The following is a 13,831-nucleotide window of genomic DNA, read 5'->3' on the forward strand; positions in this document are numbered from 1 at the left end:
AAAGTGACAAAAAATATGAGAAAAACTAAGGAAACTCAGAGATAAATATGAGAAATGTCCAGAGTATACCACTCAAACCCGGAAAGAGCCGAACTTGCTTCCCATACACAACAATCATCCACGAGAGCTCCCTTTCTACACAGCCAAGATTATCACCGCAACAATAGTCGCTAGTTGTTCCATTTGCGCTGCGCTGGCTATCTTCCAAGGCCTGAATGTTTTCATCTTATGGCGCGCCCTCTCGTCCTTTACTCCCAGCTGCAAGTAGGTGCGATACGTCGGATGATGCAAAGTTGATAAAAACCTCATCCGGATCTTGTGAGATAACGATGCGGCTGACTAATGTTTCGCTAGTTTGCATAAGAGAGACGCAAAAAGCAACTGAGAGATATCTGAATGAGAAATGAGCGAGCCTGGGAATCGAGGATCGGAGAAGTTTACTTATTCTTCAAGCCTTGAGACTTGCTACCTGCATAATTATATACTCACCACTGTAAACGTGGGGTGTTCTGGAGTAGCGTGCTGAAGACTAGAAGCTACAGACCTGCATGTAACTGTTATCAGTCCTGCTACTTCCTTGACTTTCTAATGTTTGATAGGGGCTTATTTATGAACCGTATGCATAGCTGTACGTTTCAATAGTTAAGCTACATAAGATTAAGCCTTCCTTCAGACCCAGAACATATATATATAGAAAGTAAAACAACCTGTCAGTAGATCTTTTTTGTTTAGGGCAAGGATATTGCCAGAATTGCTTTCACTGGTGTCCTACACCTATTGGAAGGACACTCGATGTAGTTGTATCTTCGCGTTGTAAAGTCTTTTCCTCATGGTTTGGAGTATCTGGTACCAAGGCATATAGCCTAGCCAGGTGCGAATATTGTTTTCTCTTCTGGCATCAACATATCTATTCAGACATACCACAGTAACAATCTACTACTCACCATCTGTCCAAACCCTTCCTCTCACTCCCCTCGCTCAAGGTATCCGGTCTGTACAGCTTGGACTCCTATTCGGATACCCTAACACAACCGTTCAAGCCTGGCTTCTTGAGAAAGGAGCAAGATGTAGAGTGACAGTACAAAGAATCGCGGGAAGTGGCACACTCCATCCTAGAGGAAAATCTGCATTCGCTGAGGGACACAGCCACCACTGTTTACTTAGACGCTGAGCAGATGGAACGCCTTTCCATCAAGGTCAGGGATCTTAATCTCAACGCGGATGGCAGCCTCTCGTATGATACCCAGCACTTCAAGCTCTGCTCGCTAGCGGAGCTTCAGTCGTATCCCTTGCATGTGCTTCGGCTGCCAGTACTAAAGATAGATGCAAACTTACGTTTGTCCTTGATTTGCAATACTTCGGGTTTGTTAAGTTGTAAGTGTACAAGAGTTTATGCGACGGTATTAAGAGTCTGTTTTCAATTGTAGAGAACTCGAATTATCCCCGTCTCTGTTCCAAGTCAGCTTCCTCGTCAAACAGGGCATAGCACAAGCCCTGCAACTTTACTCTTGAGTGGAAGATGCATAAGATAGTTCTAAATGGGACCCCTGATGGTACGATTAAACACTGATTGAAAATGCTTATATAGAAACCTTGCTGAGCAAGCAAACGCTTCCGCACGGAGCCTGAAACATGTTCTCGACCTGCTGAAAGATATGTGACATCAATACTGTGTCAGAAATCGTGAGCTGCACTGTCAATGGATATTCTCATGTATTTCTATTCTAGCAACCAATACTTTCATCCTATCGAGCCCACAAGGAGAGACACTCGATCCGGCACGCGTTCTCCTATCTCGATATTCAACCCAATGCCTCGAGTTTCTCGCACATGCTCCTCGTCGTAGGGGTCCAGGTGGGATAGATATTCCAGGATGCGTTTATGCCAGGGGACCTGCAAAAATTCCATGATGGGAAGGCAGAGCTCCACGTGCTCGGCCGTGAGTTCAGTACAGAGGCGTTCAAAATCCTCTAGCAACAGTTGCTCTTCGTCGCGAATCTCGTCCACTTCGACCTCCTCCAGATACACAATTGTGTCATCCCTCGTCATGCTATCGCTTCTGCGACAACAGGTATGTTTCAGGTCAAGTGCGTCAAACGTCATGAGCCGGATGACAGCCCGATCGACCTCCTCACTGCGGTCAGTCCGGCTGATGAAGAAGTCAAGGTGATCCGGAAATCGATTGGCACCACCCCTCTGGTAGTATCGGGGTGGATTCTGAAGGAGCCGGCGTACCGCCACGGAGAAAGGCGTACATCCGCCTGGCGAGCAAGCGCAGACACATTTGTCTCGATTCGGCGCTTGGAAGATGAAGTCAAAGAATTGAAGAGGATTCTCGTGTTTCCTTTCAGAATCATAAGTTTGAAAATTCAAAATAAACGGTTGCAGGACTTCCGGATACAATGTGCTGGGTAAGCAGGTACCCAGGAGGTGGAAGACTGTCGCACTGGTCCCAGGGGCTATCCGATTGGGGTCCGCACCTTTGCGAATAAGCCATCTGGCTCTTCTCTGTGCGAATGCGGTACGTTTATCGATGATCATCAGGGGTGTTCGACCCAAAGAGTCGCACAATTCAACATTGTCGAAGCCCGCTTTGTACAGAAGATCCAGGGTGCGGGTCCGCATATAGATGCTATGATATACCGAGCATGGAGGCCCGGAGACTTTGAGGGATGGATCAACGCGTGCGCCTTGGGCAACCAGCGCGGCGTACATGCGTGATGCGCTGGCGTCGGGAACCGAAGAATCATTTCCCACGCCAATTTGGAGAAGCTGTTCTGGAGACATGTGGGCTTGTGCGAGTTTCAGCAATCTTTTGCGCCGGGATGCGAGTTCAGAGATAAGAAGCGAGCTCATGTCGTCCGGGTCATCGACTGATTCATTTCGGCATATGTCGTCCAGACTTAATGAGCAGCCCGCTTGAAGCAGTACCTTGGCCGACTGGTAGTGGCCTCCACGAATTGCTATCCCCAGTGGGGACAAATCGTTGAGCTTCATGTTCAGATCAGCTCCTGCTTCCACAAGGATTTGTAAGCCTTTACTCCAGCCGACAGCGAGCCGAACTGGCGTTGTGCTCCCGATACAATCGTTGGCCGACGCTTCGCCTGATCGGAGCACATTCCGTAAGTCTTCGGCGGACTCTTCAATGATAAATTTCGCAATGTCAGGAATGGCGACCGCTAGTGATGCGGCGTTGTCAATATAAGAACCTCCTAGCCTTGGACGGTAAGATGTAAATACCTTCCTCATTCTCAGAGAGTACGCGGCGCACATTGGCTTTACTCAACGAGGATCCAAAGACTGCCTCAATTGTCAAAAACCCGCCACGCTGGATCAAAAGCGAAAGCAACTGAAACTCCTCCTCGCCGAGCGCACCAGCCCCGACAAAGCTGTCCAAGCCGGTTCTGGCTCGGGTGTGCGATGTGTCCGGCAAGGCCCCGTTATTGAGCAAGAACATGAACAACCGCGAGAACTCAGCATAAGCATTGGCGTGCCAACTGGAACAGGAATAAAAGGCGAAACAAGCCGCCTGTACCCGTTAGCTCAAATAGAACAAGTACATTAAAGAAGGGAACATACGTCCAGGAGAGACCCTCCGTTCACGGTCATATCTGAAGGCGATACTACCCGCTCCACGAAGAGATACTTCAGCAGCTCGATTGTATTGTCCACGAACTGGGCCGGAGGCTGAGACTTTCCCATAAAGCCATATAAATAGAGCGTCCGAAACCCGGGACTGTTTGGGGACATGGGCACCTGGAAGGTCAGAGTGGGAGCAATGGAGAAACCCCCGGCACCTCTCGTCAGCGAGAAAGACGCCGCGATGGTAAGACCCAAGAGACGACTGTGATAGCTGTACTTCTTGGTCTGCTGTGATTGATGGCCAGGGACGACAATCTCCGATTGTTTGCACCAGGATTGGAGTAACTCTGGCGGCGGAGGTGACGCCTTGGAAGTGTGCTGTAGTTCCAGATGCTAGACGAATTAGATTCGATCAGGGTATTGATAGATAGAGACCTACCATTTCCTGGACCTCACGGAGTAATTTGGTCTGCATCACCATCAACGATGGAATCAGACGCGTATTCTGTGCCGAAAATCTAGATAATGTTAGCCCTCATTCAGTCCAAAACAACAAGATATCCAACAACGTACACATGCAAAGTAGTATGCAAACCAACCTGAATCCCATCCAACTCCCTCGCCAAATCGCGCAACACATCCTTTCGAAACGGATAAACTGCTCTCTTCGCTTGCGCACGAATCTTGTCCGCGAACCCATCCGGATCTCTATCCGGCTTCCACTTCTCAATGGACGCATGCACGCGCTGGATGCCTTCGCGGAGAGTGCCGAGTTTCTCGCGGAGATCGTTCGCGATATCCGGGTCGGTCACCTTCATGTCCTTGATTATTTCTCGGAGCGTCTGCAGCGGCGCTTCCAGTCCGTCGGCCTTGTTCGCCACATCTTGAATCTCTTGATATGTGCCCCGCCATGCTCGACAATATGTTGTGATTTCCTGGCGGACTTGCAGGCCGAAGGATATTACGCCGATGGCGGTGCCTGCGATGGAGAGGGGGTCGGTCATGGGTTTTTTTACTCATTTATTTGTTTATGCGTTTCGCATTGTGGGTTTGGAGATGAATTTGAGTTCATTATGGAAATGATTACTATATTTGATTAATTCAGGGATGGTGCAGGGCTAAAGGCGGGGTTGGCTCGTATTTTCTAGCGAGGCGGAATAATTAATCATTCTATTTAATTTAATTTGTGCCATTGTGGTTATTCTATTCAAAGAGACAGTCTCTCTAATATTATGTGGTATGAACGGTTCCAAAGTTATTAGTTACTTCACCATGTGAGAGTAAATGGATGGAATGCCGGAACTCAGTTATGGTATTATACAGAATGAATGCTTAAGAATCATACATTAATGTATAAACGCCAAAATATCATGAAATGCATCATTTTATATACAAAGAAGTGAAAAAGAAGGAAGGATGGGGGAAAGAAAGAAAAGAGAGACAATATAGAATAAATAATGAAAGGAGGAGAAAGAGTGAATAATATTAGATCATTCCTGGACGTCTTGCGTACTCTGTACTCGGTACCAACGGTACCGAAAGATCGACCACGTCGGTCTGCGACCGCCCTCCGCCCATAGCATATGGATTCGACGGTCCCAGATGACCCTTCTCCCGCATAGGACTCCAATCATCATCCCCCAAGGACTGGAACCGCAGGTCGCCGCGGGCGCTCTTGCCCAGGGCGTCCATCTCGGTGGTCATGGGCTGGTTGGTGCGGATAAAGGAGTTACGGTCGTCGCCGAGAACCTGGTAGCGCGAGTCGGGCTCCTTGAGGCGCACGGCGTGGTAGAGACCCAGGAGGATCCAGAAAAGCAAGACGATGGCGAAGATGGCGTTGTAGACAAAGAAGATGACGCCCATGATGCCGGTCATGAGGCCCGGCTGGTGGAACACGTTGCTGAAGATGAGTAGGAAGACGGCGTTGAGGAAGTTGATGGCGGCGGCAGCGATGCCGTAGATGTTCATGCCCTTGTCCATGTAGGGACGCATCACGCTGACGGTGACCAGCATGACGGCTTCGATGACGAGGATGACGGCGGTCTGGGCGACGGGGGCGGACTGGGCGAAGGCAATCACCATGCCCTTGACGACGGTGTAAGCCAGCATGGGCACGAGGAAGTAGTAGGCGGTGGCGCGGTAGTAGATGTACAGGAATCCCCAGTTGTTTAAGCAGGCCGGGTCGGAGTAGAGGGTGTAGGCGGCGCTGTTGTGCATGTCGAGGGAGCGGCGCGCGCGCTGGAAGATCTTGAAGGTGGTCCAGCCCAGGGCCAGAGAGGTCAGCAGCCACATGGAAATGGCCAGGGCCATCTCGGCGCCCGAGTCGTGGTGCGTCAGCTCCCAGAGAAACAGCACGCACATCTGCGTGTAGCCAACGAACATCAGACGGAAGAGCGTGCCCCGCGTCAGTGTGGACCAGCCGGCGGTCAGTGAAAGGCGGGCGTTCATGCGCGGGCCCAAGAACTTCCAGGCCAGCTTGACCAGCATGGTGACGATCAGGATGACGACGACGACGAAGTAGTAGAAGAAGTAGCTGGTCATGAAGATGTTGCTGGGCTCGATCTTGAGGTTGAAGCCGACGCGCTCGATGCCGCGCACGGTGACCTGTTGGCCGTTGCTGCTGTCGTCCGCACGCGGCAACAGCAGCGAGGTCAAGGACCGCTTCTGCACGATGACGGAGGTGTGGGACAGGTCGGAGAGCAAGGTGGTGGGCGTGCCGCCGGTGGCGCGCTGGAACCAGGTGCAGAGGCGCTGCAGAATGCCGAGGTGGATGATACCCATGCTCCACTGGAAGTTCTGGGTCCAGGCCTGAACGATGGGGGGCATGTGCACGGCGCTCATGCCGACCATGGCCTGGGCCTGCATGAAGGTCAGGAAGGAAAGCGAACTGAAGGCGACGTGGGTGGCGGTCTGCGAGTGGCCTAGCATGGAGTAGACGGCGGACATGAACAGGCCCAGGCCGGTGATGATGGCTACGGTCCAGGAGACGCCGACCTGGTAGACGGTCTTGCTGTTGGAGAGCTGAGTCTCGACGCAGGCGATGTTGTCGCCCGTCTGTTGATCATTGACATTGATGCGTACGCGGGCGTCCAGGTCGGGGACAGTGAAGGCGATGTTGGGGATCTTGGACATAACATCCTTTGGGATGGGAATCTTGGCGGACTCAAGCTTGAGATCGCCGGGGCTCATGGGACAGAAGCCCTGGAGGTCCTTACTCTTGCAGGGATCGAGATGCTGGGTCAAGGCCTTGTAGCCATAGACGATGAGGTCGACCTGCAGGTCGACCTTGCCATGGATGGCGGTATGGCCGACGATGCCGACAGCGAGGGTTGTATTGTCGGGGGTGAAGAGGACGGAGAATTTGCTGACGGAGAATTTGTCATTGGAACCACATTGGATGAGGGAGTCGGCGGCGATGAAATTGACGGCGGAGACGAGAGGGAGGACAAACAGGAGATGGAAGAGCTGCATTGTCCATCACCAGGGTAGAGGTGGGAGAGATAGATGGCAGAGATAGAATAAGGAATGGAGAGAACGGGTGAAGAAATGGAGAGATGAATAGAATCTCAGGGGCAAGGCAACTAACTTCGTGTCAGGGACCGATCCGCAATCTGAAACCCTGGGGCGGAGCAGAGCTAGTGCTGATCCACCAGGGTTAGTTGTTGGTTGAGAGGAATGGATGGATCAGGGGCTAAAAATATCGATGGCAGATGATTGGAGTGAGGAAATTAAAGTGCTTGGTCGAGGAAAAGAGAAGGTCTCGATTTTGAAGTTCATCTTGATGCTGTGCCTAAAATTCAGGTCAGTAAGGGTGATGGTTGACAGTCTAGGGACATACTGGTATATTAGACACATATCCTCTGGGTCTCCCTTTCCTATCAGAGATAGAAATGATGAATAAATTGCAGTTCTTGATGAATTAAAGAGTTCTTGATGAAGTCTTGATGAATTGATGAATTCTTGATGGATGGAGAACAAGAGACGATGAGATGCACGACTCATTTGCCAAGAGGACAGCCTCGACACGTGCGTATCGAGAGAACAGAATATCAGAAAAATTATCATTACAATAAGGATAATAATACGGAGGAATTGCAATGATAATAATAAAGAATAAAAGAATCATCCGTATAAATCAACGGAGAGTTTAGAGAATCGGCCTCGTTGCATATCGCTGCCTCAGGCTGAAATGGAACTCTCCGCGCGCCGACGGAGACTTCAAATAAATCCGACATATAAAACATCATCATCTCACCAGTTTATTCCTCCATCTTATTCATCACATTACTCCATCTCATCTCTATTCAATTATAATGCAGTCTATCGCGTTCTTCGGCGCCACCGGCGGTTGCACCCTCGCCTGTCTCATTCCCTCCCTTGAAGCTGGTCATCGCTGTTCCGCCCGTAAGTACCCCCGCGCTCTACAGAAAGATAGATAGATCGATGCTAATATCAACAGTGGTTCGCTCCCCTCAAAAACTCAAAGATCTCCTCCCAGCTACACTCGCCTCCGCCGCCAATCTGCGCATCATCCAGGGTTCCATCGCCGATGCCCCCGCTGTACAAGACACCCTGTCGACCCCCGAGGGATACCTCGTCGACCTGATCGTCTGCGGCATCGGCGGCCAGATTCGTTTCGATAATCCCCTGCGTCCGACACTAGATAACCCGCATATCTGCCAGGAGGCGATGCGCGCCATCCTCGATGCCACTCGCACCGTCGGCGCACGCACCGCTACGCCCTCGGACCGGAAACCCCATCTCGTGGTCGTCAGTACCACCGGTATCAGTCGCACGCGCGACATCCCCCTGGCCATGATCCCACTGTATCACTGGCTCTTGAAGGTGCCGCACGAGGACAAGAAGGTCATGGAGACCCTGGTTCGACAAGAGACGGAGAAGGACGACCCCGACCGCGCCATCAGCGATTATACCATCGTGCGACCCAGTCTGCTGACGGATGGCGAGCAGCAGGGCGTAGAGAAATTGCGCGTCGGCGATGACAGTCATCCGGCAGTGGGATATGTAATCAGTAGGGCGGATGTCGGAGGGTGGATGTTTGCGAGTCTCGTGCAGGAGAGACGCTATCGGGGGGTTGTGAGCTTGACCAGTTGATTTTTTTTTTTTTTCCTCTCTTTCTCTCTTTATCTTTTCTTTTGTTGTTATATTTGGTAGGATTTTGGTGCATTAGCATAGGTCACAGGTTCAATACATATCCAGGTTCGCATTCATCCCGTATTTCCCCATCTCCAGTCCCGGAAATCCCAGGATCGCCTCGTCTCGCGAGTCGTCCTCTCCAAAGAATCCCAGATCCATCACCTCCAATCCCGATGGCCAGAGATCCCCCTCGCCCGGCGACGTCCAGTCCAGCGACAGCGATGGCAGCGATGGCAGTGACGGTGGTGACCCGATCTGCTGGTCCGCCAGTTGCACGCCCTTTAGTCGCTTCTTGACTGGTCGCAGCACCGCCCCCGGTCCCTCCACCACGTGGCAAACCTGGCGAAGTTGCTGCGCGTAGTCAGCCAAACGCAGGGGGTCGCCACCGTCCCCCCGCGGAGGAGTGTTGGTGGTAGAGGTGCGCCAGGGCGCGGCTACAGGCGTCAAGTGCGAGGGCGAACGCATCTTTAGGGCCACCTCCAGGCGGGGGCTGCAGGGCGAGAATGGCAGAGGCGGACTGCCAGAAGGTGTCGATCTCCGGCAACGAGACTATCGTGCCGGCCGCGGGAAACAGCAGGTGGATGGCAATGGTGTGGTAAGCGATCAACAGCTGCGACCGCGGGGAGCCCTCTGGGACCTCCGTCTCCACGGCGCGGATGGCCTGCATGAGGATGCCGCGGATCTCGCGCGTCAGCGCTGAGAAGTCCCCGCGCGATTGCAGCAGTCGGTGCAGCTGGTGAATGTGTCGCGTTTGCCAGGGGGGGTGGTGGACGACTGGCCCGCGTCCGGCGGCGCGTTCAGGTAGAGGGTGTAGATGTGGGCGACGGTGCTGCTGATTTGGCTGAGCGGCCACAGTTGTCGCAAGGCGAGCACCTGCGCCGGCAGCGTACTGAGGTGGTCAGAGGCCCGGTCGAGCCGCAGCAGCGCGGACGAGGTCTCATCGACGCAGGGAAACGCCGGGGTCTCGTCCGGCACGAACAGCGAGAAGGGCTGGTCGATCTGCAGGAAGGCCCAGGTCGTCGTCGACAGGCACACCCAGTAGACGTTCTGCAAGATCTCCTGCTCCACGGCGCTCAGTGTCACCCCGTTCAGCTTCCGCTCGTCATCGCGTCGCCCGTCGCGCTGCCACCGCTCGTGCAGCCGCGCCACCATACGACAAGCGTAGCCGACCAGACAGGTGGCGCGGCGTGCGTGGCCGATGCAGAGCCCACGCCAGGCCATGAGCAGCATTGCCTGCGCGGTGGACAGCAACGGGGGGTGGCCGATCGCTGCTGCAGCTGCGTGGCAGCCCATCGGAAGAAAATCTCGGGGTCCGCGTTGCTGCTGCTCACATCATCCGAGGAGGGCACCTGTGCGCGATAGAAATCGCATGCGTCACCAAGGAGGAGCGCCAGGAGGGCCTCGTCCACCGTCTCGTCCCGGATACGACTGACCAAAAGGGTCTTGGAAACCAGTGACGACAGTGGATGCGTGTAGAACCAGAGATCTACCCACTGAAGAATGCGCTGCGTCCCCAGGGCCGCCAACGGGTTTTTCTGTGGCGGCGTCGACTCGAACATGCAGGCACTTGTGTCGGCCGCCAGAGCCGTAATGAAGGCGTCGCGCGTGGCCGTCGTCATCTCGGATGGCCGCTCGCAGCCTAGATGGCCCAGACGCAGCAACAGCATCTCCACCATCTCGTGGCTCATCCACGACAGCAAACCCGCGTAGTCGAGCCGACGTGGGGGGCCCGTCGTGGTCGGACGCGCCCGGCGATAGAACGAAGCGATGGAATTCTGGAACAGATTGGACTGCGATCCCGGGTTACTGATGAAGTAGGCTTGAAACCGCTGTTCAAGGTCGTCGCCCAGTGTGTGTAGGTAGTCCGGCTCCCGAGCCCTCCCACTGGGGGAGCTCTGTTTGACATGAGGACTGGCTGACGAAGTCGGTAGTCCTCTGCGCCGGGGTCGACCTTTGCGTGCTTCAGGGCTGTAGACGCAGTCCAGGTTCCGCTCGCGACAGGCGGCGCAGATGTGGCCACCGGAGCAACGGATTTTCCGCGTTCGACAGAAGATGCAACTGCGGCGGAGTGGAGGATCTGCGAGTGTTAATTTAATGATCAATATCAATGGGGATGGGATGGGAGATGTACTGGATGCCATGGTGGAGGATGGAGAGAAGTGAACGACGTGAAGACAAATAAGAGCGAAGATACGGAAGTGAAAAGCGTCGGATTATCCGCTTCCGGAAGTTCCAGACAACCAGCCACAATCAAGGCTTACATTGCTACTCTAAAGAGTGCTCTACAATATAAATGATAATATATGCATGGATAGAAAGTCAATATCGAGATATGTCGCGCCCAAAGAGTTTGTTTAGCAACCAGCGAAACCCAACTCGCAACTTATTGCGCCAACTAATGCTCATCGTCATATACGCCGAACTCCACACGATCCACGCCATGCGCCCTGTCAGTCCCTCAGGCAGGTATCCCTCGCGGCTCTCATGTGGGATTTGCATCAGGGCATTTGCGTTCCCGATGTACGCCATCATGCCCATATTGCGGAAGGAAAACGGGGCACTCCGCTCGAGGTCGCCCCGGTTCAGCCGCTTCGCAAGCCATTTGGCCTGCTGAAATGTCGCCTGCGCCGTCGCTGGCGGTGCCCCGCTCTCACACATTGCGTTGTCGCCCAGGGCAAACACGTCCTGCAGTACCGCCGTCGTGCCGTTGTCTTTCTCGAGCTGCACGCGTAGATGGCCGTCCACCAGCAGTGCGCCGACCCGCGGAGCTTTCTTAACATGCCATACGGTGTTGGAAGAGTCGCTGCCGCTACTGCTGCCGCTGCTGCTGTCCTTTATCGTCGCCGAGGCCTGGGGAAATGTTGCCACCTCGTGTAGCGACTGGCGCACTAACGGGTTCATCGCGTTGCCCGTGGTCCAAACGCACATTCCCACGCCCACTTGCCCTTCCTCCTTCGTCGTCAGCGTCAGACACCGTTTGGGATCCATGCGATACGGTGGGTCCTCGGCAGGGGCCCCCCAGCGCAGATCCTGCACATGATGCGACGTCTTGATCTCGATGCCCTCCTTCTTCATCGTCTCCATCGCGTACTGCGACAGCGTCTCGTCGAACATTGAAAGCACAGTTGGTGCCACGTCATACAATGTTATGCGTGGCAGTCCGCGTAGGCTGGGATACAGACGCATCAAGTCGGCGTGCATGAAATCGCGCAATGACGCGGCTAGTTCGGTGCCCGTGGGACCGGCGCCGACAATGGCGAAATGCAACAGCCACTGGCGCATTTCCGGGGAGGTCGTGGGCAGCACGGCCAGTTCGAAGCACTCGCGTACCCGACGCTTGACCCGGCGCGCATCGCCAATGTCCTTGAAGAACATGGCGTTGTGACGCACCCCGGGGGTGTTGAACGTCCTGCTGACGGCACCCACAGCGATCACAAGCTTGTCGTAGGGCACCTCGAACCGCTCGCCTTGCTGCCACCCTGGCTCGCCCACTTGTTCATCCTCATAGGTACGGGGCGTCTCGGTGACGCCTCTTTTCACCACCGTCGCTTCACACAACACCGTCTTCTTGTTGAAATCGACGCCTCGGGCCGCCGCCTGGATAAAATCCACCTGGGAATGGGGGTCGCGCACCGGCTCCACGATATTTGAAAAATCCAACGAGCCACTCGCCGTGTCTGTCAGTAGCGGTGTGAACACAAAATATGAACGGGGCGAGATAATAAGGGGTGAGAAGGATCGTGAGGCCAGTTTACGTGACAACGAGTATCCGCCCCAGCCGGAGCCGAGAATAACAACCCTTTCTTTGGAGTCACTGTTGGGGATAGCAGTCGAATTCTGCTGCACCTGCGTTGCGAAACCTCTAGTAGTATATAGGAAGGCACGAGTCGATATGACCCGCCTCCTAAGAGATGCGCACTGCATGGCCTTATGCTAGTCAATCCGTCTAGTCAGTTATTGAGTCAAGGGCTATAAGGATATTGTGGGACACTCCAGCAGCATTTGTAGTCCAAGCCATGGTTGGCACTCTGGTTGAACAATTATGACCTCATATCCGGTGGACGGCGGATCTCGATTCTAGTACGGAACCAAATCTTGTCAGATATTCCGAGTATCCACTCCTTTGATTCTTCGTCGGGTTCGTCCGGTCCTTCATCGGGACTTGTAAGTGGATTCTGCGATCCACATGGGACGGACATTAGCGTGAGATAGACGAAGAGAACCATGGCACTCTATCTGGCTGGACTGTTATTGTTGAGATTCACCCCGAATTCCCGGAGCAGTCCGAATCCGGACCCTAAAGCAATTTCTGTTCTTCAGTAGGGTAGATGGGGACATGTGAAGCTGGAGAAGAAATTCGATAAAAATTCGGGACAATTCTGACTAGGCGCAGAAACAGGCAGCGTGCATCCATCACATGGGAAGTTATCTAGAGAATTGATCGGTATGCCAATAATCCGTGGGGAATCTGGGTTGAATCTTATCCTCCAGGCCCAATTCTTCGATGAACGAGGATGAAGAGATGGGCTGTTTCGAAATCATCGTGAAGAACCAGTCACATGACACAATGACCACGCATGAATCGTCACGGTCGCGACTCTCGTTTCCTGCGCCAAACGTCATCAGTTCGACAGAAGTAGGATGGCGATCCGACAGACAAACACACGGTCCGTCTTTCGCAGAAGACCTCTTCCCCTCCCTTCTCCAGGACCTCGATTACACGAACTGGATGTGACTCCAGGAGATACTACCCCGCGAAGCCGGGGGAGGTCCTCGCCAATAGCTATCAAGTCCTGTTCAAGGTGGGATCGGGAGTGTCCTCGACCGTCTGGTTTGCCCGTGATATGAGGGGGTACAGCTACTTGGACGATCTATCTCTAGCACAGGCTAATGGACGAGCTAGATCCCGATTGGACCCGGAAAGCTTCCTGGCACTGAAAATCGCCAATGACAACAGGTGTACAGCGGATGAGGAACGGGAAATCGAGGAGCATTTTATGAAGACAGACCCTTCTCATCGTGGCTGGGCTCTGTTTCGAACATCGTCGGAATGATTTGAAGTGCCTGGCCCAGAAGGAAACAGCTATGTCTG

At 53.6% G+C, this 13,831-nt stretch overlaps 7 protein-coding genes across 7 annotated transcripts; 2 read left to right on the forward strand and 5 right to left on the reverse strand.

Moving 5' to 3' along the window:
• Positions 1–1,740: 1,740 nt before the first annotated feature.
• Positions 1,741–4,586, reverse strand: ATNIH1004_000525 (uncharacterized protein; the record flags this gene model as incomplete). Its single annotated transcript, XM_033565238.1, has 5 exons — positions 1,741–3,179; positions 3,241–3,529; positions 3,580–3,975; positions 4,022–4,100; positions 4,156–4,586. The coding sequence occupies 5 exons, from the start codon at positions 4,584–4,586 to the stop codon at positions 1,741–1,743; spliced, it is 2,634 nt and encodes an 877-aa protein (XP_033430995.1).
• Positions 4,587–5,067: 481 nt separating this feature from the next.
• ATNIH1004_000526 (transient receptor potential ion channel family protein) lies at positions 5,068–7,053 on the reverse strand (the record flags this gene model as incomplete). The annotated part of the gene is made up of 1 exon (XM_033565239.1): positions 5,068–7,053. One exon carries the CDS (start codon positions 7,051–7,053, stop codon positions 5,068–5,070), a length of 1,986 nt encoding a protein of 661 aa, XP_033430996.1.
• Positions 7,054–7,895: 842 nt separating this feature from the next.
• ATNIH1004_000527 (NAD(P)-dependent oxidoreductase) lies at positions 7,896–8,697 on the forward strand (the record flags this gene model as incomplete). Its single annotated transcript, XM_033565240.1, has 2 exons — positions 7,896–7,986; positions 8,042–8,697. 2 exons carry the CDS (start codon positions 7,896–7,898, stop codon positions 8,695–8,697), a joined length of 747 nt encoding a protein of 248 aa, XP_033430997.1.
• Positions 8,698–8,787: 90 nt separating this feature from the next.
• On the reverse strand, positions 8,788–9,406 carry ATNIH1004_000528 (uncharacterized protein; the record flags this gene model as incomplete). Its single annotated transcript, XM_033565241.1, has 2 exons — positions 8,788–9,173; positions 9,217–9,406. 2 exons carry the CDS (start codon positions 9,404–9,406, stop codon positions 8,788–8,790), a joined length of 576 nt encoding a protein of 191 aa, XP_033430998.1.
• Positions 9,407–9,429: 23 nt separating this feature from the next.
• Positions 9,430–10,880, reverse strand: ATNIH1004_000529 (Zn(II)2Cys6 transcription factor domain-containing protein; the record flags this gene model as incomplete). The annotated part of the gene is made up of 2 exons (XM_033565242.1): positions 9,430–9,972; positions 10,071–10,880. 2 exons carry the CDS (start codon positions 10,878–10,880, stop codon positions 9,430–9,432), a joined length of 1,353 nt encoding a protein of 450 aa, XP_033430999.1.
• Positions 10,881–11,058: 178 nt separating this feature from the next.
• ATNIH1004_000530 (putative pyridine nucleotide-disulfide oxidoreductase) lies at positions 11,059–12,663 on the reverse strand (the record flags this gene model as incomplete). Its single annotated transcript, XM_033565243.1, has 1 exon — positions 11,059–12,663. One exon carries the CDS (start codon positions 12,661–12,663, stop codon positions 11,059–11,061), a length of 1,605 nt encoding a protein of 534 aa, XP_033431000.1.
• Positions 12,664–13,316: 653 nt separating this feature from the next.
• Positions 13,317–13,793, forward strand: ATNIH1004_000531 (uncharacterized protein; the record flags this gene model as incomplete). Its single annotated transcript, XM_033565244.1, has 2 exons — positions 13,317–13,375; positions 13,481–13,793. The coding sequence occupies 2 exons, from the start codon at positions 13,317–13,319 to the stop codon at positions 13,791–13,793; spliced, it is 372 nt and encodes a 123-aa protein (XP_033431001.1).
• Between the last annotated feature and the right edge of the window lie 38 nt (positions 13,794–13,831).

This window comes from Aspergillus tanneri (assembly GCF_003426965.1).
Source record: "Aspergillus tanneri strain NIH1004 chromosome Unknown AapTan_2_pilon_pilon_pilon, whole genome shotgun sequence".
NCBI classification, from domain to species: domain Eukaryota; kingdom Fungi; phylum Ascomycota; class Eurotiomycetes; order Eurotiales; family Aspergillaceae; genus Aspergillus; species Aspergillus tanneri.